Genomic DNA, 22,857 nt, shown 5'->3' on the forward strand with positions numbered 1-22,857 from the left:
CCTGAGAACATGCTGTGTTTACCCTGTGTCTGTTTCTGAACCCCTTTCTCATGGTGGATCTTTGCAGGTGAAGGGTTCCACGACACAATTTGCCACTGCAATAGAGGTTTCTTCCACGACATAGAAATGACATGCCGTCCATGCAATGAGTGAGTATCAGACCGAGCAATTCTCAATATTTCTTTGAGTTTTTCGTGAAAGATTGTTGTTTTACTAGTCTCCTCCATTTATATATTCAGAATAAAATGGTAGCCTAGGCAAGCGTAAAAAAACTACCTATCTTAATATGTTGGATGGTATGGTTAGTATTGCTCTTAACTGGTGTCTAAAGAGGAGTGTTACCTATTTTGTGCAGAGGGAGTATTACTAGGTTAGAATTAGTATTTTGAGTTACATGACGGTTTTTGTTTTTTTTCCTGATATTGTAATGATTGAGTGCAAGGCCCACCCACGCAGGGAACCAGTAATTGGACCAAAGCACAGATGTAAAGAGGCATTTCCTGACCTTGTATCCAGGAATCGGTAGATATAGAAAAGAGACTACCCTGGGTGGCCTGACATGTTTAAAGAATATAATTTTGACATAGGTGTGGATCATCAACTTCCACCTATCTGAGTTATTGATTCAAGAAAGTTTGGATCAGTGATCCAAACTTGAAAATGGGCACGACCACCACCACGTAAAAAGAAAAGATGCTGTAGAGCTGGAATTGATCAGTCATAGAAAATGTGCTGTGGTGGAACTCAACCCAGTCCTGCTAGTGACAGCCTGCAGCTTGATTGTGTAGCCAAAGTGTTGGAGAAGCTTCTGTATTTGACTCTAGGCATTGACACAATTTGGCATAAATGTAAAATTGTGACTTTCGCTACATGATTCATGATTTGTTAAATAAAGTTGCAAATTAAATTACAAGATTCCCAAAGTGAGATAAACCCAACACTTAGCCCCAGAAAGTAGTTTTCAAAATATAGTTCTAATGTGTACCTGTGCAAAACATAAAATTGTTTCATTTTGCTACAACAATTAGTCCTCGCCTGAAGAGACATGGTAATGAATTGGTGATCCCCTGAGAGACCACCATATAGTAAGTGGAAGTAAGTTGTTGAGAAAAGGGCATTTGCAGAAGTGCTGTTTTGCGCCGAGAAGCACCTCGTGGCTTGCGGAAAAAATCAAGAGTGGTGGACCAGTGGAAGGAGATAATAGCTTCCTTTATGGACAGTGAAGAGTGGACTATACTGCGATAAATACCTCGTACCTTAGTGACCCCTGCCAAGCAATATAATGAAGAGATGTGAAGGGAAGTAGTTGACCACTGTGGACAATATGTGGGGCTAGAGTTATGTTGCAGTAACCCATCTGTAGCCGCACTGGTTAATGTTCTTGTTCTTTGTAGAGGTAGAGGTGAGTTTGGGACAGGAAACTAGAAAGTATTCCTGTAGGCCTTTTCTTGTGTAAGTGCTGAAAGTATGTACACGGAGAATGTAACAAGCCTATTATTTAAAAAACCTAATACTTTGTTTTAAAAAATGGATGTGTAGCACTGTATTCTGCTGGGTGCGTTATTGTCTTTGTTTACATAAACTTTTTTTCGTTGGAAGGTAGAGAGGACCATATTGATACCATTGGGTGACTGTATTTCAATGCAAAATGTAATTGCTAGATACAGGAAAAGCATAATGCACTGCATAAGTTACCTTTAGACACTCTAGGCGGCAGCATCATTTGCATTTTCCCAGCATAGTTTGCCCCAGTCTTTTTACATATGTCTAATGGCTCGGGTTAAATAATACATAAAAATGGCATGATTCGTAATGTCAAACATCAGGTATAGTACAAAAACTGTCTACCATGGGTAGTGGACTATCAACTGAGCTTTGCATAGACATGAATGACAGACTCTTTGCTGACAAGCTTTGACCCAGGCAACTATATTGTTGAAGATAGAATGCACAAGGAGGTCTGTTAGAAATCTTCCCTAATGACCACCTTTAAGGCACCCCTCATAGCAGTAAGAAACGGCCCCTAGAGATGAGCTGTAAGAAATTATCTGTATCAACTAGCTACAACTAACCAGCTGCAAAAACTTTGCTACCTGCCATTGAGCTGTAAGACATTGCCAGCAACAACTAGCTGAATGAAATTGCCCTTAGTAGTGAGCCGAAAGACATTACCCACAGAAACAAGCTGTCGATGAAAATCATCCAGAGCTACGAATATTATTAGGATTTTAATACTGACCACTTTAGACAACTTTACATGTTTGTTTTAAATGTAAACTTTTCAATTTCAGTAGGCTGGGCTACACACAGGATAGCTACTTATGGGTAGCCCGAGAGCCACTAGTAGCTCACAAGCTACTCGTTGGAGAGTCTAGGAGTAAGATATGAGATTACTGTTAGCAATGAGTTGTAATATTTGGCCCCTTCGGACGAGGAATACGCCATTTATCATGCCAATAAGTAGTAGGACATTCACAAATCCAAAGCAGTAAGACATTTACCTTACTAATGAACAGTTAAATATTTACCACGACAATAAGCAGTAGGACAATGCTAGATAAGATTTAGGCCATTGCTTTTAGCGAGTTTCAGGGGCAGGGAAGAGGTCTCAGTAATGTGTTCTATTTTTCTGGGTTCATGTGTAGTTCCTCCATTATGAGTTGATCCCATGACTGTGCTTGCTGTTTTTCAGGTGTCTGAGTGATGACTGTCGTGGTCCATGTCCTATAGTCTTACCTGTTGAAAAGCCTGTACCCGAACGTGAGTAGTGAACAAGCGTGCAACACTGGTGCATGTAGGGCTCTGAAATGAGGGGTATCGAGGTCTCATCCACACTTGTTCTCTCTACAGGTACCCCACCCCTCCTGATTGCACTAACAGGAGTACTAGGGGGCTGCCTAGTGCTCCTGGGAGTTTGGATCGTCTGGAAGTTTTATTTTCGTTCTTCTCCAACTCTCTATAACCCAGGTGAGTGCACGCTTGCTTCATTATGGTTGTTGTTATAGGCAGTATACGCCGTTGAACAGGGGCTTTAGAGCAGTGGTTCCCAATCTGTGGTCCGGGGATCGCCAGAGGGGTGAGCAAATCTTCCTCAAGGAGTCTGCGACTGGTTAGAAACTTAACTAATATTAACTGATTGTTAAAGTGTATATAAATAAATTGGCTAAATATACGATTGAAAATTCTAAAACGTACTGTAAATGTCAAGGTCTTTGAAATTGGAGGCTAAGTTTAAATTAGTATTCTCAGATTGATTTGTGGGAGCAGTGTAGGTGCATCAACGCAATATAGTATTGTGATGTGTGGCTTCAAATACATTTTAAAAAGCTCTAACCTTCCTATTAAAATTACTTTATTTTTTGTTTTTTATTTATATTTGTTGCAAATTAAATACATTGTGTAATCAATTGTGTATGTGTTTGAATGCTTGTTTCTGTGTTTTTATGTATTGTTTTGTGGTTCAAATCATCTACAATGTTTAGGTGGGGTCCCCAGGTTCCAGTAATGACTAAGTGGGGGTGGGGCTCGGATTCCAATAATGTTTCAGTGGGTGTCCCCAGGTTCCAGTAATGATTAAGTGTGGTCTACAGAAGTCAAAGGTTGAGAACCACTGCTTTTAAAGCACTGTTGGGAGTGAGAGTATGGGGGTATGTCAGTGGCACAGAATAGGGCACAGGGGGATCAGCCATAGAGTAAGAGTTAGCAATAGTTATCACTTAAAGCCAGCCAGCCCTTTATCCGAGGTTTCATCCAATCTCTGCCTGTGGGGTTTCAGCCTTTGCACGGATCTTGCAAAGATGCGTCAAGACGGAAAGATTGTGGGAAGAAGGTGCGTAGGGAGGAGTGTTCACATATAAGAACTGAGGGTCTGATTTGAGTCACTAACATTAGGCACAAGGCTGACAGATCAGACAGCCTCAATTTGGTAATGCAGAACGTCTCCTAGTCACCATGGCCTCATGAAGTACGTAGAGAGTTTTGAATTTAACTATTGGCTTGATTAAGAGTCCATCAAGGGACACATGGTCTGGACCTTTCAACTATGTTCTGCTGGGATGTGCTTGTTGGAGACTGTTCACTTGTCTTGACTATGTGCAGTAATGTGGTCATCATCTTGAATTTAAGGCCCTTTTTATGGCACTGTGTTAGACCCGTCAGCTCTTGGTGTGATCTCCCCTGTGTTTCTGCTTCTGAGCTCCTGTTTTCGATCCTGTGCTGAATTTCATTTTTTGCTGGCTTTAGGACTCTGGGCACTTTACCACTGCTTACCAATGCTAAAGTGCAGGTGCTCCCTTTGTAATATGTATTGGTGATTGGTTTATCCACGATTGCATATTTGATTTACTAGGATGACCCTAGAAAAGGGCACTATGTGTGCCCCGGGCCTATAAATAAAATGTTACTAGGGGCTTGCAGCACTGATTGTGCACCAACATGAATAGCCCTGCAAACATGTCTCAGACCTGCCATTGCAGAGCCTGTGTGGGCATTTTTAAACTATTTTGACAAACCTTCCCTTTTACTACATGTACGTCACCCCAAAAGTAGGCTCAAGGCAGCCCCATGGGCAGGGTGCAGTGCTTAATTTGTCAATAAAAATGTGCGGGTGCCGAAAGCCCTCCTCTTAAACACGCAGCTGCTGCAATTAAATGAATGAGCACAGAATACTGAGGCAGTGTGATCCTGAAGCCATCTCGGGCCTCTTTAATCCATTTAAAGTCACTCCCTGCCCCTTGAGCTCACTCTTGTAGCTTTCTGCTTACTATACCTGTGACGCTTTTTCATTTTTCTCTTCCTCTGTCTTTCCCATATGAGTCTTTTGCTCGCAGTAAATGCTTGAAGCAGAAAAACAAGTGCCGGCCCTCAAAAACAAGGGCCGGTACTCTGCACTGGAAACAACAAGCACAATTTAAGCACTGGTGCAGTGCATCTAAAAGGTAGGACCTGTACTGGAGTGTTTTACATGTCCTGAGAGTGAAACACTGCTAAATTAGTTTTTTACTATTGCAAGGACTATCTCTGCCATATGGTAACATGGGAATTACCTTGAAAGTGTAGTTTTTCATTCGGAGCAGATAGAGATGTGAAGTTTGGGGTCTCTAAACTCACAATTTAAAAATACATCTTTTGGTGAAGTTGGTTTTTGAATTGCAAGTTTTGAAATCCTAATATTAGAAAGTGGGCATTTTCTTGCTTAACCATTCCGTGCCTGTGCCTCTCTGCTGAATACACCGTCTGGGTCAGGGTGTGACAGCTGGGCTGTTTGTGCATCCACTCTAGACAGTCACACAAAGGGAGCAGAGGTGTGCCCTGCTTATCCTGATAGCTCATCACCAGGCTGATGGGTCTTCCTGAGCTAGAGTGGTGGGAGAAGCTGACACTTTAACCTGAATAGGGCTATGCCTGTCCTCACACAAAGCAGTCTCCAACCCCCTGGAGTGTGTCTAGGGCCATGGCAGGGAAAAGGAGGGTCTTGTGCACTACAAAGACTTCTCTTTGAAGTTTGCCTACTTCAGCGACAAAAAGGAATATAAGTATTGGACCTCTGACACCACATAGAATCCTTCTGGACTGCAAACATTCTGCCAGGAAGAGGAGCTTGATGCTGTAAGAGGGATTTCCCCCTGCCTGTGGCTTTGTTGTGCTGCCCTGCTACTTGCTGCTTCGGTCCTGGGAGTGAAAGGACTGGACTTTCTACATCCTGCTTCCAAAGGTTCTCCAAGGGCTCGGACCGAGCTTGCCTCCTGCTAAGAAGTCTCAGAGATATCAAAGACTTCACCTGTCAGTGCCTGGGCTCTCTTGTTGAGAGTCCTGACTTGCCAAGTGGTCCCAAATCCAGTTCCTGGGCCCTTGGGAGTGAGTTGTGGTGCATCAAGGAAGAAATTAGTGCATCAACCTCCAAAATGACCTCCGAACTGGCACAGTTCTCTGACCCAGCGCCACAGCCTACACCGAGCTGTGTTCCCTACTAAGTGCCACGACCGTGATCCGCAACGCCTCTGAAGTCCCACCAAAGCACGAGTCCGGAGTGCCGTGCCAACGACGTCCATGGCTCCCGACTGACTCCACCGCAGCACCTTCAGTCCTGTGGTGTGATCGTGACACAGCGAAGTCAATGCTCCACGTCTTGACCTGCTGGATTCATCAACACCACCTTGTCATAAGGAACTGACGCCTCGCCGCCAACACCGTATCACCTGCCCTGCTGCTGTAAGGAACCAACACCTCACATCCCCCCTAGTAGTAAGAAATCGATGCCTCATCTCCGTGGTGGCAGCAAGAAAACGACGCCGCACCGGCTGCAGCGACGCCTCGGCTTCCTGACTCCCTGCAATGTCTTTGTTTCCTCATCGTTTTCCAAGGTACTGTACCCACAGTCCACACAACCCCGGCCACTTGCGCTCCCTCGCGGGTAGCGCAGGACTGTTGGAAACAACTACGTCAAGATGTCGTGATAGCCCCAGTTGGAGCTATTGCGTTTCTAAACGCTATACTACATATACATCGTATATAATATTGACTATTTTTCTAAACTGTTGAGGAATACTTTTGTGGGCTTTTTCACTTTTTGTGTGTGTGTTTGTGTGTGTGTGTGTGTAAAGTTTAAAAAAAATACTTTACACGTTGCCTTTGAGATGAGCCTGACTACTTCGGCCAAGGGGGTGTGCCAGGGTTATCTTAGTTGTGTAACTCCCTTACCCTGACTAGAGTGAAAATCCCCATTTGGACAGGGTGTAAGCCACTGCCAACTGGACACCCCATTTCTAACACACTGCAATTGTTGATACTAGAGACAAATGGTGCAATTACCAAGCAGACTCGTAGAGGACACATACCTTTGAGGATGTGTTTTAATGTAGGTTTTGAATATAGGAACAAAAGACTCGTCGTCATTGAGAACGGCTGTCAGGTTGCAGTCATTTGAGTTGTTTATTTTAATCCGTTTTATATAGCGCCATTACACAAGTTGTTGTAGCGTTTACAGTAGTACTGTTGTGTTACATAAGGCACATAGATTACCTAGACTTATATAGCAAGTAGCAGGAAAAAACAGTGGCTACGCTGAGAAAGTGCCAAATAATATTGAAGTCACATGTAAGGCCCCAGGGCACAGAGGATAACTGGTGTTCTGAGCTAGCAGCGAAGGTTTTGAAGGTGCCACTCATTGAAAGTATATTTGGGTCTTAAGGGCCTAAAATCCCAACCATCAGTTCTAAGGCGTATCCAGTTTTGATGTGCCTGTTGTGGGCACACTTGAGGCTGTCCATGGTTTGCCAATGATGGCCATGTATTGTATAATGTCCTATGGATGTGTAATATGTGCTAGTCCAGCGTACAGCTGTTTAGGGTGACCACAAGGGACAAGAGGTAGATAATGAATTGTGCTAGTGACAGTGTTGATCCTTCAGGGGCTCCGTAGGTGAGGCTTGCAGAGACAGGAAGCCAAGTCATTCTTCTAAGACCATCTGCGCTATAAGGAGGTGCCCCACTGGGCATGCTTCTGGGTCCACAGGTCGAAGAATAACAGAGCCTTCGAGGGTAAGAGTGGAGCTGCCCTTTCAAGGGAGGAGTGGAAGATGAAAGAGCTTCTCGTACTTGAAGGGTTCGCTGAGGCGGTAGAAGGTGGGGATAGACCCTCAGAGAGTGAGGTGATTCATACAAGAGGGAGAAAAGAGGACAGGAGAGAGTTAAGCAGAGAAGAGGGAGACGAGGAAGACTGGAACACGAGTGAGGAGTGCGAAATTCTTGTTTAAATTATAAAAGCGACAGAAGGTCATGGTGCATTTTGGTACAGGCCTGGGCTGCTTGGTTTTAAGCCCTACCTCTCACCCACCCCCTACGATCCTACCATATCCTCATTAAGCACCATGGTGAAATTGTGCTGCGTTCCATATGAAATTATGGCCATATGTATAAAAAATAAAAAAACTAATTTTAGTTGTGGCAGGACCCATCCTGACAGCATCTTGAGCCTAAAAGTCTCTCACCCAGGGCTTCATTTTGGAGCATCAGTGCCGTGGTAGCACAACCACCATTGTAGGGAGTTCACACCCAAAAGCCTGGGAGTCCAGAGTGCAAGCACAGATGCACCTATTAGATAGTTTTGGGGCAGAATGTCCCCTGCATGGTATACAGAAGTGTACCCCTGACCCGAGTCATCAACCACATATTGTATCAAGTATTCTGATTTTTAGCAGCCCCTCTGACATGTACCACCAGCCAGGACATGAGTGAAAAAAGACTATCGGTGGCCCATTGCAGAGATGCTCACCACCGTTTTGCTTTCTTTAACCAAAAACACGGCACTTGTTTAAGCATTACAGTCTGTATTGTTTTCTAGTAGCATAACGAATGTTCCTATTGGTCAAAGGCTGGTACCACCTGCCTCCACCTCCACTTCATGCACCCCCGCGATCTATTCAGATCCTCTCCCAACGCCCCGGGAGGGGTTGGGGCGGGCGCTCCCTAGTTTGAAGACCTCTGCTCTACACTCTCTCGTTCTTTGCAACCTCAAAGAGGTTGCAATGTTCCTTCCCTGCACTCTAGCAATGGCCTCGCCTTGAGAACTTGTAGCAGCAACAGGCTCCCACGGTCTCTCCATGTTGAATCTTTCTTCTGTTGTGATCAGACATGCCCATTAATGACTTGGCCCCTTTGACGTTACACTAATCCACGTTTTTAGCCGATGCTGCATGCTCTAGAAAGCACAAACATGCCTTAGCACGTCTCATGCCCCTTCCATGCTACAAAACGAGTTTGTGGAGCAGCATGCATGCTCCCCCAAACATACCCTGGGAATCGGGAGTACACCTGGCACTCAGAGGCGTTGCAAGGCATGGGCAAAGTGGGCTCTGGCCCAGGGCCGCAGGCTTTCAGGGGCCTCCTGATAGAGCCAGCTCTGTTCTGCAGACAGTCTTGCTCTGATGACCTTGAATAATTCTTAAACAGATTGTTTTAAATACTGGTTTCGTTTAATTTATTTTTAATTTAGGTGATGTGTGTGAGCCTACTGCAGACATTTGGCAGAGAAATGTGTTTGTTTCATGCAACCTTTATAAAAAAGTTTCTTTTAGATCAAAACAGGACGTTACATGAGAAATGGGAGGGTGTCACAGAGGCTATTTGCAGTAATATTAGTGAGCTGCTGCTTGGTACAATATTGAAAACACACATCACTATCCCTGAATATTAGATGCAAACACGTTTAGATATTGGACGATTGTGACTCTGTACTGTCAGTGGCCTGGCCGAAGAGGGCATGAAAGAGCTGAAACTGGAACATAAATTCAAAGCTCTTCTCAACACGGGCCCCCCAAATATGTTTTGCCCAGCGCACCCAAAATCCTTGAGATGTCCCTGCTGCCACTGCTGGCCGCACAATATTTCAAAGATATTTCTACGCCCAGTTTGAGAGGACGAACCCTATGCTTAATGTGGATGTGGGCTATCAGCCTGAGCTGCCCTCTTTGGAGCTGGGGAACCAGGTTTTAGTCTCGGCTCAACATTCGTGATTCTGGACAAATCCCTTAATCTCCCTGTGCCTCCAAAAAATATGAATGTGTCCTTGTATAATGTAACTGGTGCTCATGTAATGCGCTTCAATACCTTCGGGTGGAGTTCGCCCTACACAAAAACTGCAACAAAACAAAAAAAACTTGAAAGGGACTGATATTTTAGCATGCCAATGTGGTTGCTGCCTCAAATTGGACATTTCATAACTCTGCAAATGGAATGTATTCCTATTATCAAAGCAATGGTACTTACTCTTAGATAGATAACTTATGGCTGCACTCAGGTTTCCCCAGAGCTTTAACCTGGCACTGGATCTCATTATTTGGCTGGAGAAGATATGAAAGACAGGGAAATGAATGATAAGAGATGCGGAGAGCAAAAGAAGGAAAAGAGCATAAGAGAAAAAGTGAAAGTGGGAGAAAAGATGGGAGACAAGGAAGGTAGAAAGTAAGAGAAGGGGTAAAGAAGGAGAGATGGACTAGAGGGATAGAAAGGAGATAAAACGTGGTAAGAGATGAGGGGAAAGGGTAGCGTTGAGAGGAAGGGAAAATTGAAAGAGTAAGTAGGGAAATATTGAGGAGAGTGAAAAAGGGAGTTTAAGAATGGGCAATATGGAAATGTGGTTAACAGGAGAGATGAAATGATCATAGAGACGACAAAGAGGGAGAGCAAAGGAGGGGAAGGAGTGTACAGATAAAGGAACAATGGAAAAGAGAGCGTGCAAAACCGCAAAAAATAAGGAAGGAGAGTCGAGGGGAACACAGAATGGCAGAGAGGCAAGAAAGAGTGCAAACATAGGTTGGAAAGGTGAAGAGGAGAGAAATTGCAGACTTAGAGGGAAATAAATTGCTCAGATAGTAGGGGAGATCACAGGCAAAGAATGAGAAGAGAATGAAACGGCACACATGTGGCGGAAGAGAGGAGAGATAAAGGACATTGAAAGAGGGAGAAGACAAAGTGCAGCGAAAGAAAGTACCAGATGTACCCTTGACATGTTTTCTTTTTGTTTCAGTGTCTCCCCAGTCTACCCATACAAGTGCCACTTCACAGGTGAGTGCGAGAGAAGCCCCCTGGTTGAGGGGCTGGGGGCTGCGAGTAGGGAGGTTTCCTGTCTCTCTTTTCCTGGTCTGCAATGTACCAGCCTGAATCTTTCTCCCACTGTAGTAGTTCTCTGTCTTTCCACTGTGTGTTATCATTGGACACAGCTTCTTGCAAGATTTAAATTGCTTATGTGAGGACAAACTATAGGAAACTGTATATTTTCATGCATAGTTTTTAGATAAATCAGGGATTACTATACCCAGTCCCCCCTCAGGCCAACAAAACCTTGCTTGAAACGTCTTCGCTAAAAGAATTATTGAGGGTGGTTCTATCTCTGAATACATAGGACAGTGTGCTACCCTGATGAAGAAATTACACCTGTCCAAGGGAGGGATGAAAAATGTTCCATGATGAACCCCTGGTTGCAGACACATCCTTATGTGTGTGGTACAGGGAACTGCTGCATCTGCGATTCAGTCTATGGTCATGCTCCCATAGTCCACAGCATCCTGTCAAAGCCAGCCCTACCTCCGAGTATAGCACCCCACCTTTTCCAGCAGCCTTTGCGCCCCTCCAAGATGTGGGTGCTTGGATCGTCAGGTGCATCTATCCCAATAAGACCCTTTCAATTTTTCAACCATGCCACCGTTGACCACATTCTGGGCCCACAGGGAGACCTCTTTCTCCTACCTGGTGCGTGATCCCTGCATGTGGCCTCTATATCCCTCCATCATCAGCCGTCTGTGACCCTCTTCTTCGCTACTGACTGTGGAGACAATATGGGAATCCTTGTTCTCAATAAGTTAGCGTAAGGCCCAACACCAACAACTGGTCACTTGCTGTCTCTGATCTTTGCACCCATTTCAGAGTTACAAACCAGGTGAGGTAGTCTGAGTAGCTGCTGGAGTTCATAGTGATGTACACATCACCTCACCCCTAATCACAAGCCAAGCAAAGGTTGTTAAATGTGTTTGATTTTAGCACAAGGTTCGTTCCCACCAAGACCCGGCCCCACATTCCTAATTCTAGAATAGACAGAAAATGATCAAGAAAGTCATGAGGGAGTCATTTGAACATATAGGATACCTCCCAGAGACCTCAAATAGGAGCAATCCATCTTTCACAAGCTAACAATTGCTGGTGGGTTAATGAAGAGACAGACACTGTGAGTGACAAATGTTCTCCTAAACCCATGTGCCACACACGTGCACCTGTCACATTGCAGAGCACGCTAAACAAAGGCCTTTGCAACGACCAGCGTAGTTTAACCAGAAAGGATAGAAGGAAGCATAACTACTACGAGAAATGAATCCCTGTAGGAGCCGTGCTGTCTTGTTTTTTTTTCTGCCTTTATTTATCTCTGGTTTGATGGTGTCATGGCTGCAGGTGTTCTAAGAGCCACCGGAGATGGTGAGCCTGGCAGCCACATAATATCTTAGGTATATGGAAAGTACAGGTAAACTGAAAACCAGGCATTCGATGCAGGCTAACATTATTTAGGAAATAGGCTAATTTGAGGGCAGAATATGAGTCTATAACTGGTCTGGGATAAATCCTGCAGTGGAATCTGAAGTTCCCATGGATCCAGCATCGAGGAGATCTGACAGAGGTCACCCAGATCTCCGTAAAGGGCAGCTCATGATATGAAGTTATGGCTGCATGACCAAATTGGTCTAGTGGAAGGCCCCTTTTCGTTCCCCTGCATTTGATCTGCTGCCTGATGTGGTGGATGTCTTTCTTGCAACCAGATGCTCTTCCACAAAATTAATTTATGCCGTGTGCCTGGACACATTTGAGGCCTGGTATGGTGTCTCCAAGACTGATATTGTACAAGTAAAGCTGTCAGATGTCCCTTTATTTATTTTATCTTTGGTCCAGCAAGGCCTTACAGAGGGCACTGTAAATGTTTATTTATCGGCCCTCTCAGATGGTCTACATGTATTGGACCAACCATTCTTGATTAAATCACTTGTTGTGCCGAGGTTTGCTAAAGCTTTAATAGATCTGTTCCCAACAAAACCATTTGTGACACCACAGTGGGACCTTAACTTGGTCTTGACATATATCATATATATATATATATATGCCCTTTAAGCCAGTGTGCAGATGTTCACTGTCTCCTGACCTCAAAACAGTCTTCTTTATTGCGTTTACAGTGAACTTCCACTGCACTTTCAGGGCAATCACTTTACACCACCTTTTTCCTCGACAAGTTGATGTGCAGGAATTGGACGGCACGTTTGCCGAAAGTTAGGACTCCCTTCCATGTTGTGGAATTGAACACTACCAGCCTTCATTGCCCCATTCATCCCTCAAAGCAGGAGGAAACCCTGCATTGTCTGGTCCCCAAAAGGGCTTTGACTTTTTATTTTGATCATATCAAGGACTGCCGTGAGGATGATCAGCTTTTTGTGGGGTTCCCTGGGGTGAAGAAAGGAAAGACTGTACAGAAGAGGACCCCGTTGAGATGAATAGTCGCCTGCATCGGGATCTTCAATACACTAGCCCAGTGGTTCCCAACCTTTTGACTTCTGTGGACCCCCACTTTATCCTTACTGAAACCCGGGGACCCCCACTGAACCATTATTGAAATCCGGGGACCCCCTACTGAGTCATTACTGAAAGCTAGGGACCTAATCTGTTAATACTATTTAATTTTCTAAGCAGTCGCGGACCCCCTGAGGAGGCTTCGCGGACCACCTTCCCGTTCCGTGAAGTAGCCTCGTTTTTTATAACCACTAAAAAGAGACCAAGTTAATATTCAGCACACTGCTCCCAACAATTGTTCATGCTCTGCGTCTGAGGGGGCTGAAAGGGGAATAAAAAGAAACCGATGTTGGCGGGCATGGGTGGTGCTTATATGAAGCTCCGCCCCACCGCTTCTGGGATGATGCAGAGCCGCAGAGTGCCACCCTGCGGCATGCTGGGAAAAAGGTTTCAAAACTCAGTCTGGAGATTATTCTAAGGTGATCTGCAAAAAGTGCAAAATAAGACTGAAAATTGAGCTGCCCAACTTAAGATGGAGGGACGAGTAAAGCCAACCTGTTTTAAGGCTTTAATAGTTTTGTGCCCCATTGCATACAGTCTGTGACCCATCACCCCTGTTTGTCCCCGCTTTCTTAGACACTATCCTTATCATCAACAGAAGCTTCGTCCCTTTCTGGCATCCAGAATCCAAACTTAATGAAAAGATTTCATAACGTAATCCCATGTATCAAAACATGACTTCCTATGCCTTACCTACAAGTATTTAGTGATGCAGTGCAAGGTTAAAGTCAAAATTCCCACAAGCATCCAGAAGTCAACAGAAATACATAAACAAATTGATAAATTTGTAAACAGTCTGTGTACGGCCTTACTAATGCCCACTCATTATGTAAGAGTGAGAAATCCCATATGGAGAGTGTTGTATGGTATTGCGCCTACGTGAGACACTGTAGCGCTTGCCTACATGGGTAGCATGCTTCACCGCATAGGGTGTTTGGGTGAAAGGATGTTGTCTTTGTTTGGATCCTCTGCGGGAAGTGTTTCCATGTCATGCGTGATGACCACCAATGTGTGGTTTCAGTTGTCTGTAAACTATATCTGGCCTCTGTTTTGCCCCCATGTTTTCTAAATCCTATAAATATGCCCACTCTTCCCCATCCTGTGATCTATGTGGAGGACTCCTCTCTTCCTCTGTTAACCCTGCATACAGCGCTTACTCTACCCTAAGATGTAATCTCCCTATTGCTTCTCTGGTCTTCGTTCTCCACATATGGCCTCATTTCCCTTCCATAGTATGTAATCTTTGTGACCCGTTCTTGTACCACTCCTTGTTCATAATCTAGTAACTTTATAGACCTTTAGGTCCCTCTCTGGTGTGTAAACTCTCTCTGTGACCTTTCTGTTCGCCCCTCTTTGGCTCTAATGGCTGCATGTTACCCCAGTTGCCCTCCACAGTCCTCATTCTCAGTCTCTGTACATGGTATCTCTCCTCAATTCAGCTACCTTGGTATATGTTTTCTGGGCCCCTGCCTGGTCTTTTGACTCTGTACGCGAGTCGTTTCCCCAGTTTAGTAACCTGTGTGTGTCTCTTCCGCTTGCCTGTCTCTCATCACAGTGCCTGTGCTGCCAATTCAGGATCAGGGCTTCCTCCCTTTCCTGGCTCCTGCTGTACATTTTCTCGATATGGGTGCTGTCTTGTGTCTATTTTGTAACCATGTGGCTGCATTTGTTCTTATGTAATCTTAGATGGAGCCTGGACTTACTAAGTCCACATACCTCCCTGGACAGCCGGTGCAGTGCTCGGATCCAGAGGTGGTGCTGCCTGTGAGCGCCCCGTGCACCCCACCTATGGTGCCTCAACTACCAGACTGTGTGAGTGATGCCGGGAGGACACAGCTTCCTGAGGGTGAGTAGTTACCTAGCACGCGTGAGTGGGTCTAACTTTGTTACTATTGCACCTTGGCTTGAGTGTGTGGAATTGTGTGTGTCTGGAGATAGAGCAAATGTGCATCTAGTATGTATGTTCTGTGCAAAAGTGCCTTAATTGGTTATGTGTTGGTGAGGGTGTATGTTAAGTGTTATTAGTTATCTGATATATTGTTGAACATATGTTCCCGAGGAAGGCTAGGGTGTGTATGTCACTTGGTATGCAGTTTGTTATTGGTATGCATTGTATTTGGTGTACGAGTAAGGGTATGTGATGTATTTTACTCTATGCGCATAAGATATTACACTGTGTGTGTACGTGCACCTTATGTAGGTAGCCTGGGTGTTCATGTGGACTGTACTAACCTAATAGGTCCAATGCCACCTGTCCCTATGTGTGAAACCTCGAAGATAGGCCCTTGCATCTTTTATTTCAAATTGGACCCTTTACGGTTCAATGCCGAGGTCTAAGCTTGTCATAGCTTCTCTGGGCCTTCAACTTTACCCAAGACTAACATTAAAACTTATGTTTGTATGGACGCTGTTAAACTAAACATGGAATGTAACTCTTCCGACAGAAATCCATTATAAGCCCAGCTTCAGTGTTTGCAGCAACTGAACAGATTTGTGGGCTATTTTGTTGAATGTCTTAATGGGACGCACATCACTTTAGTGCTGTTATATGTTCCTAGTGGTGGTTTTCTTTCACTTTAGTGGACTGTATTATGTGTGGAGCAACGTGACAACTCTGTGTTGGTCACTAGCAGATCGAAAGTGTGTAAAATGGAGTTGAGATCTAGTCTGTTGGCGTGAGAGGAAATGTGTGAGCCCCACGGTGTACACAGTAGACCTGAAGTCTAGACTTGTCCATCTGGAACTTCCATCTCCTGACGACTCACATGGTTCCTTTCTCTTCTTTCACCTCCAGACCCCCGTGTTCTCTACGCTGTGGTGGACAATGTCCCTCCATTCCGCTGGAAGGAGTTTGTTCGCAGGCTGGGTCTCAGCGATTATGACATTCAGCTGATTGAGATACAAAACAGGAACTACCGGGAAGGGCAGTATGAGATGCTGAAGAAGTGGCGATGCCGAATGGGGGTGGCCGGGTCGACTGTGGAGGTTATTAGTCGAGTGCTGCGGGAGATGGACCTTAGCGGCTGCAGCGAGGCCATCCAGGAGTCGCTCCACCCTCAAGCTTGATGGATCTATAATTTGCTCAACTTTCAAATGTGTGATCCTGGAGATTACTTCATTGTAAGCCTTGCATCATACAGGACTTGCTCTTTTTTCAGCCTGATCAGCTCTCATTCGTCCAAAACCCACTCAAGAGACTGGTCGTGTGATTGAGGCATCTCCTCAACTGAGCACCTCTGGTTGTCTCACTGTTGAGCTCCTTTTCCTCCCTTAGTCATGATGCTCATAGGCACTTGAACATTGGCCTGGCTAATATCTCATTGTGTGAGTACCTGAATGCCTCATCTATCTGCCTTTGTATGTGAAAAACAAGGAGCTGTGTCACTGAAGGACATTGAACAGACAGTGTTTCAGAAAGGATGTTGTCGCTGGACAAGGAAAGGCCATTCTCCCTAGACACGGAGAAACCCAAATGTTGAATACTGGATGCTAGAAAATGAGGTAAACATCTATTCTTCAGGGGACAGTCTTCACTACAGGTGCAAACCTAGAAAATCCAGCTTTAGAAAGACCTTCCCAGCATGAGTTGGGTCCTCAATGTGTGAAGAAACTCCAGTATCCTGCTTTCTTAGGCTATCACTACAATAATTCATCAGCTGAACACCGCTGTTCCCGCCACGTTCTTCTTGGCTCAGCAGTCGACCATACTTGAGTACACTGCAACATTTATTACTACTGGTTCTCTTTGGATGTTTACCAGTTTATTGATGCCTTTTCTGGATCCTCCAGCATGTATTATCACTGGTTATGAGTTTATGGATGTCTTTCTATCAGAAGAGATGGAATGGATATTTGTAACATTAAAACATTCTGTGTAGAGATGAGGGGGCTACTGGTAATGGTATCTTCAGACTGTGATGTGGTCAGGAATGTATTATTGGTGATATAATGAATAAAACGCTCTCATTTGAGAGTATTAGGTTATTGGTATTCATATGATGTGCTCTGCAGAGACCACAGTATAGCATACTTGCAGAGATCAGGTCAATATTGGAATAATTAATATAGCTTTCCCCAGAGATCAGGAAGGCTATTGATAACATGATCATATAACGGGCTTGGCATAGAACAAAACATTATTGGCAATTTTTTCTATTTATTAATGCCTGCAGATTTGAGAAAACTACTGATAACATGTGAATAAAGAGTTCTGTGCTTAGAACAGAAATTTAGTGGTTTTCTCTGGAGAAGCCAAAATATTATTGGTATCATTGTCAATATAGCATCTCCTACAGACTATCAATTTGATTATCATGAGAGTAGTCACCACAGAGACTGAAATATTACTGGAAACATTGTCAGTATAGCATCTCCTACAGATTATTTGGTCAGACTATCACCATAGCAGTCACTGCAGAGACCAGAATACAATTAGTAAAATTGTCATTATAGCATCTCCTACAGATTGAAGGTTAGATTATCATGATGGTAGTCACTGCCGAGACCAGAATATTATTGGAAACACTGTCAATATAGCATCTCCATCAGATTATCGGTGAGATTATCACCATAGTAGTCACTGCAGAGACCGGAAAACAATTGGTAACATTGTCAATATAGCATCTCCTACAGATTATCGGTCAGATTATCATCATAGCAGTCAATGCAGAGACTGGAATACAATTGGTAACATTGTCAATATAGCATCTCCTACAGATTATCGGTCAGATTATCATCATAGCAGTCAATGCAGAGACTGGAATACAATTGGTAACATTGTCAATATAGCATCTCCTACAGATTATCGGTCAGATTATCATCATAGCAGTCAATGCAGAGACCGGAATACAATTGGTAACATTGTCAATATAGCATCTCCTACAGATTATCGGTCAGATTATCATCATAGCAGTCAATGCAGAGACTGGAATACAATTGGTAACATTGTCAATATAGCATCTCCTACAGATTATCGGTCAGATTATCATCATAGCAGTCAATGCAGAGACTGGAATACAATTGGTAACATTGTCAATATAGCATCTCCTACAGATTATCGGTCAGATTATCAGCATAGCAGTCACTGCAGAGACCGGAATACAATTGGTAAAATTGTCAGTATATCATTTTTTACAGATTATCGGTCGGATTATCATATCAGTAGCCACTGGAGAAATCAGATTATTGGTAACATAAGCAGCAGTGCTTTTACTGCATGGGTCAGAAGAATATTGGTGACCTTTTCAATATAGACATTTTTGCTGAGATTGGAACGTTACTTGTAACATTATCAATAAATAATTCACTGCAGAGATCTAAATATTACTGGTACAATTGTCAATATTGTGTTTTCTATAGAAAATTTGAGATATTGTAAAGATTACCAGTATGTTAATTTCTGTGGACACACAGAGATTGCATATGTTATTAGAAAAGGCAGAAGATACTAGGTAGTAATATCAATATAACATCCTCCGGAGAAATTACAAAAATGCTACTGTCATCATGCCAGGGATCTTGGTACTCTGCAGTGGACAAAAGTACTTTATGCGTCAGTTATCGAGGGTTCCCCTCCGAGATCATTTTATTGATTATGGTATTAATGTAGGTATTTTTTTACCTTCTGCACCGAGTATTAGTGTATTGCCCAAAGTGTTCTTTCAGTGCTTCCTCTGCTAACCGGAAATGCGTCCATTGAATGTTAAATATATGATGTCTGCTACGGTCGGTTTACGGTCAGTGTAACTGTTACCTTACCTGGTGGGGGGGCAGCTTCGTCTTCCTGTCCAGAATTGCTAATCATTTTAAAGATGTGTCTCAGGGGCGTAGCTTCGGTGGGCTGTTTGGGGTGTTCCTCTCCCCTAGGAAATGTATTCAGTAGCAAATAGTTGGGTGCGGGTGCTTTCAGTCGGGTATGGTGAGGTGTCTGTCGGATCTCACCCTGGATTTCTACATTCCCAGACTGACAAAAACACATTCCCTTCTCCCCACCCCTCACCTTAAAACTTAGTTTGAAAACTACTTTTTCAAGTTCCCCTTAACAATCTGTGGTCCTCTCTGTTTCGACTGCCTCTTAAACCCCACTCGTGTCGTGGCTTCTTATAACATTTCAAAAGTGTGGTTATAGGGAAATCTGAAGGCCCCCCCTCCCCCCCCCCCCCAACCAACATTGTTGGCCAAGCTACGCCCCTCTGTAAATATGTGTAAACACCATATCGTATGTGTAAATATTAACTTGTACAGAGGTGCTGTGGCGTGGGAGTAAATGTAATTTCTGTGCCTGTTAATTGTGCAATTGGTTGTTAGCTTTTCAGCCCTTTTTTTACAGTTAGCGCGCATCGGAGGGTTTGCACAAATTTGCACTAGCGCATTTTCCTCTGGGTGCTATCAAGACGTAGTGTAGCACTATTGCAAAGATAGATACTTTGGGAAAGAAAAGTCACAAAGCGCGTTTTGCGCGCTAGCTCCTTTGTACAGACCAAAACGTGGAAAGAGCCACGAAAGACGACCAATGGGCTCGCTCCAAGCCTGAGCACACTAATACCCAGAATCCATTTCTCTTCGCTCAGGGTGCCTTGCACCTTGCAGAAGAGTTTTACCCCAAACGACCCTAAGAATACACCTGGGGAAGTTGGGACTGGGAATCATGTAGCCCCAACCCTCTGTGATTCTATTGGGGGCAGTTTAAGGAGGTCCTTTGTTATAGCGTAAACTCACTAACTGAAGTCAGTGGGGATTCAAATGCATAGTTAATTTTTCGCACGAATTTTCTGAAGAAACCAATCCGTAATCTTTGTAAATCCTCACACTAAAACCGGCCTCTGTCGCAAAGTAATAAAGGTATTTTGTTGTTAAACATCATTGGTCATCCTCTTGTAGTTTGTTCAGACGGGGTATTGGTTTTCTTATCCAACCCAATGCTGCCCTCCAGTGGCAGGTAAGTGTCCGTACGTCGCTAACAATTATGTATCTGCTAAAAGTTGTCGCAAATGCTGCTTCTTTTGTGTGCTCATGTTTTTTGCGGCAAATGCTGGCCTCCTTTTGTTTTTATTTTGTGTGCAGTTTTATATAGCGCGACCTCGACCCTAAGGTATTGGAACGCTTTACATGAATATCATCAGTTGCATTATTCAAGGATACATTCAATTTTTGTAGGCACTGGGAGATTACATGATTTGCCCAGGATCACAGGCTGTTGAGCAGACGTCAAGATTCGAAACTGGCCCCGTTCCAAAATCGGCATTTCTGGCCTTTAGATAATGAATGCTTGGATAGTCCCAGGGGAAGTGGTCATGGCAAAATAGCAGGGATAGCTTTGTGGTGACCGTGGCCAACAAAATAGACGTAAAAAGCAAATGGGAAAACTAGTTGATTAAGTCGGCTGCTTTGGCCTTTACGCCACTTCCTCTCCCTTGTTTGCCTGGTGCCACCCATTTACCGGAAATGGGAGCGTGTCTGTGGCTCGTGGTTTCAAGAACCCTATTATTTTTTTATACGAGGATGATTTTTAATATTTTTTCTCTGCTATTTTTATAAATGTCAAAACGACGAAACACAGCAAAGGTTGTTGCTATTACACTACATGGCTGCATTTAGTGACATTTACTGAGATATTTAAACTGGCTCAGAAAGTTGTTCGAGAGAATGCCATGACAACTAATTCCCATGAGTAAGCCAACATACCTGTCTTGTAGTGAGGCACAAAAACATGTAGTCAATTCGCATTATACGTGATATTTTTTACAACATCGCTGCGTAATTGTACCAATGACCATTTACACAGCACTCAAGAAAAACTGATCAGTTTAGTTTCACTCCGAGGTAGGTGTTAATTGTTATTTTTATTGACAGTAGGAAAAATAAAGCTTTGTGTAAGCTTCAAACGAATTTAAACTACGCCCTCCCTCCCCTTTTGTTATACACGCAAACCTTTGCACAAGGTGCATACCTCATATGAAGTAAAGAACTTGTACATTTTGGTTTACACCTGCAAGAAATAAAATGTATATATTAGAGAAGAAAAATCTCTCTTTTGTATGAAGAAAATTTAATCTGCAAGCTCCTCTAAAGAGCTTTATAAAGTTATCCACCAGCCCACGTCTCCTCCAGTTTCCTCGGAAATTGAGGGCTCTTCTGAGCTCTGTATCAAGTTGGCAGGATTCTTCCATTCTAAGGTGACTGATATTTACAAAGAATTTGTACTGGCTATTGATGAGGAGCTTCCAGATGCTTGTATTACTGCCTAACCACAGCAGAGCTGCTTAGTCATCTGTGAGGCAGACAAGTTGAATCCAGTATCTGGGTCATGGTTCCCCCCGTCTGACTTTAGATCAGAGACTCACCTGCTAAACCTGAAATCGGGGTCTCCATTAGAGCCACGCCCGCTAAGATTCTCCTACTGGCAGTGAGCACGAAAGTTCCGCCTCTAACTGCTATTATGAGTAAAGCAATTAATACTGGGCGCCTTGAGACCATCAGGGGTAAGTGGTGCACTTTACGAATTCCTGATTGATTGATTGATCAATCAGTAATTTGTTAAGCGTGCTACTCACCCGGCAGGGTCTCAAGGCGCTGGGGGGGGGGGGGGGGGGGGTGCTACTGCTCAAATAGCCATACCTTGAGGCGCTTCCTAAAGGTCTGGAGGTTCTGAGTCAGACGTAGGTTGACTGGGAGGGAGTTCCAGGTTTTGGCAGCAAGGTGGGAAAAGGATCTGCCACCGGTAGTGGTCTGGTGTATGCGGGGGGACGGGCACAAGGGTGAGGTTGGCAGAGCGGAGCTGACGTGTCGGGACGTGGAAGTTGAGACGCTTATTGAGGTAAGCAGGTCCGGCGTCGTGGAGAGCCTTGTGAGCGTGGATCAGGCGTTTGAAGATGATCCTTTTGTTGACAGGGAGCCAGTGGAGGTCTCTTAGGTGGGCTGAGATGTGTTTGTGGCGAGGGAGGTTGAGGATGAGTCGTACTGAGTCGTACTGAGGCGTTCTGGATGCGCTGAAGTTTCCTCTGGAGCTTGGCCGTTGTTCCCGCGTGGAGAGCGTTGCCGTAGTCCAGTCTGCTGCTAACAAGGGCATGGGTGACCGTTCTTCTGGTTTCAACGGGGATCCATCTGAAGGTCTTGAAGCATGAGGATGTGATGGTGTTGACTTGCTGGGTCACTGGGTCATAGAGATCGATGAATCCAGTATGAAGGCGAGGTTGCGTGTGTGTGTGGTGGGTGTTGGGGCAGATCCCAGAGTGGCAGGCCACCAGGAGTCGTCCCATTCTGATCTGTTGGAGCCAAAGATGATGATCTTGGTCTTCTCTCAGTTTGAGGAGGCTTGTCTCCATCCAGTTGGCGATGGCGTGAAGTCTGGTGCGGAGGTTGGTCTTGGCAGTTGCGGGGTCCTTCATGAGAGAGAGGATGAGCTGAGTGTCGCCCGCGTAGGAGACGATGTTAAGGCCGTGGGATTGGAGGATGTTGGTGAGTGGTGCCATGTAGACATTGAAGAGGGTGGGGCTGAGTGAGGATCCCTGGGGGACTCCGCAGATGTTCTTGGTGGCTTTTGACAGGAACGGGGGGAGGCAGACTCTTTGGGTTCTGACAGCGAGGAAGGATGTGAGCCAGTCCAGTGCTCTGTGGCGGATTCCAGCGCTGTGGAGGCGTGTGCAAAGGGTGTGGTGACAGATGGTGTTGAAGGCTGTGGATAGGTCAAGGAGGATGAGGGCAACGGTTTCACCTTTGTCGAGCCTGCTCCTGATGTCGTTGGTGCAAGCGATAAGG

General features: G+C 44.5%; 1 protein-coding gene across 1 annotated transcript in view; it reads left to right on the forward strand.

Annotated features, from left to right (window-relative positions):
* The window catches only part of TNFRSF1A (TNF receptor superfamily member 1A), a 73,929-nt gene extending 53,967 nt beyond the window's left edge, over positions 1-19,962 (forward strand). Inside the window, exons 5-10 of the mRNA XM_069243129.1 lie at positions 68-149; positions 2,693-2,760; positions 2,851-2,967; positions 10,526-10,563; positions 14,788-14,947; positions 15,896-19,962. Of these exons, the coding sequence (XP_069099230.1) occupies positions 68-149; positions 2,693-2,760; positions 2,851-2,967; positions 10,526-10,563; positions 14,788-14,947; positions 15,896-16,167 (737 nt within the window). The 3' untranslated portion in view covers positions 16,168-19,962. The remainder of the gene's footprint in view (positions 1-67; positions 150-2,692; positions 2,761-2,850; positions 2,968-10,525; positions 10,564-14,787; positions 14,948-15,895) is intronic.
* The last annotated feature ends 2,895 nt before the right edge of the window (positions 19,963-22,857 follow it).

Source organism: Pleurodeles waltl, chromosome 7 (assembly GCF_031143425.1).
Source record: "Pleurodeles waltl isolate 20211129_DDA chromosome 7, aPleWal1.hap1.20221129, whole genome shotgun sequence".
Taxonomy (NCBI): Eukaryota; Metazoa; Chordata; class Amphibia; order Caudata; family Salamandridae; genus Pleurodeles; species Pleurodeles waltl.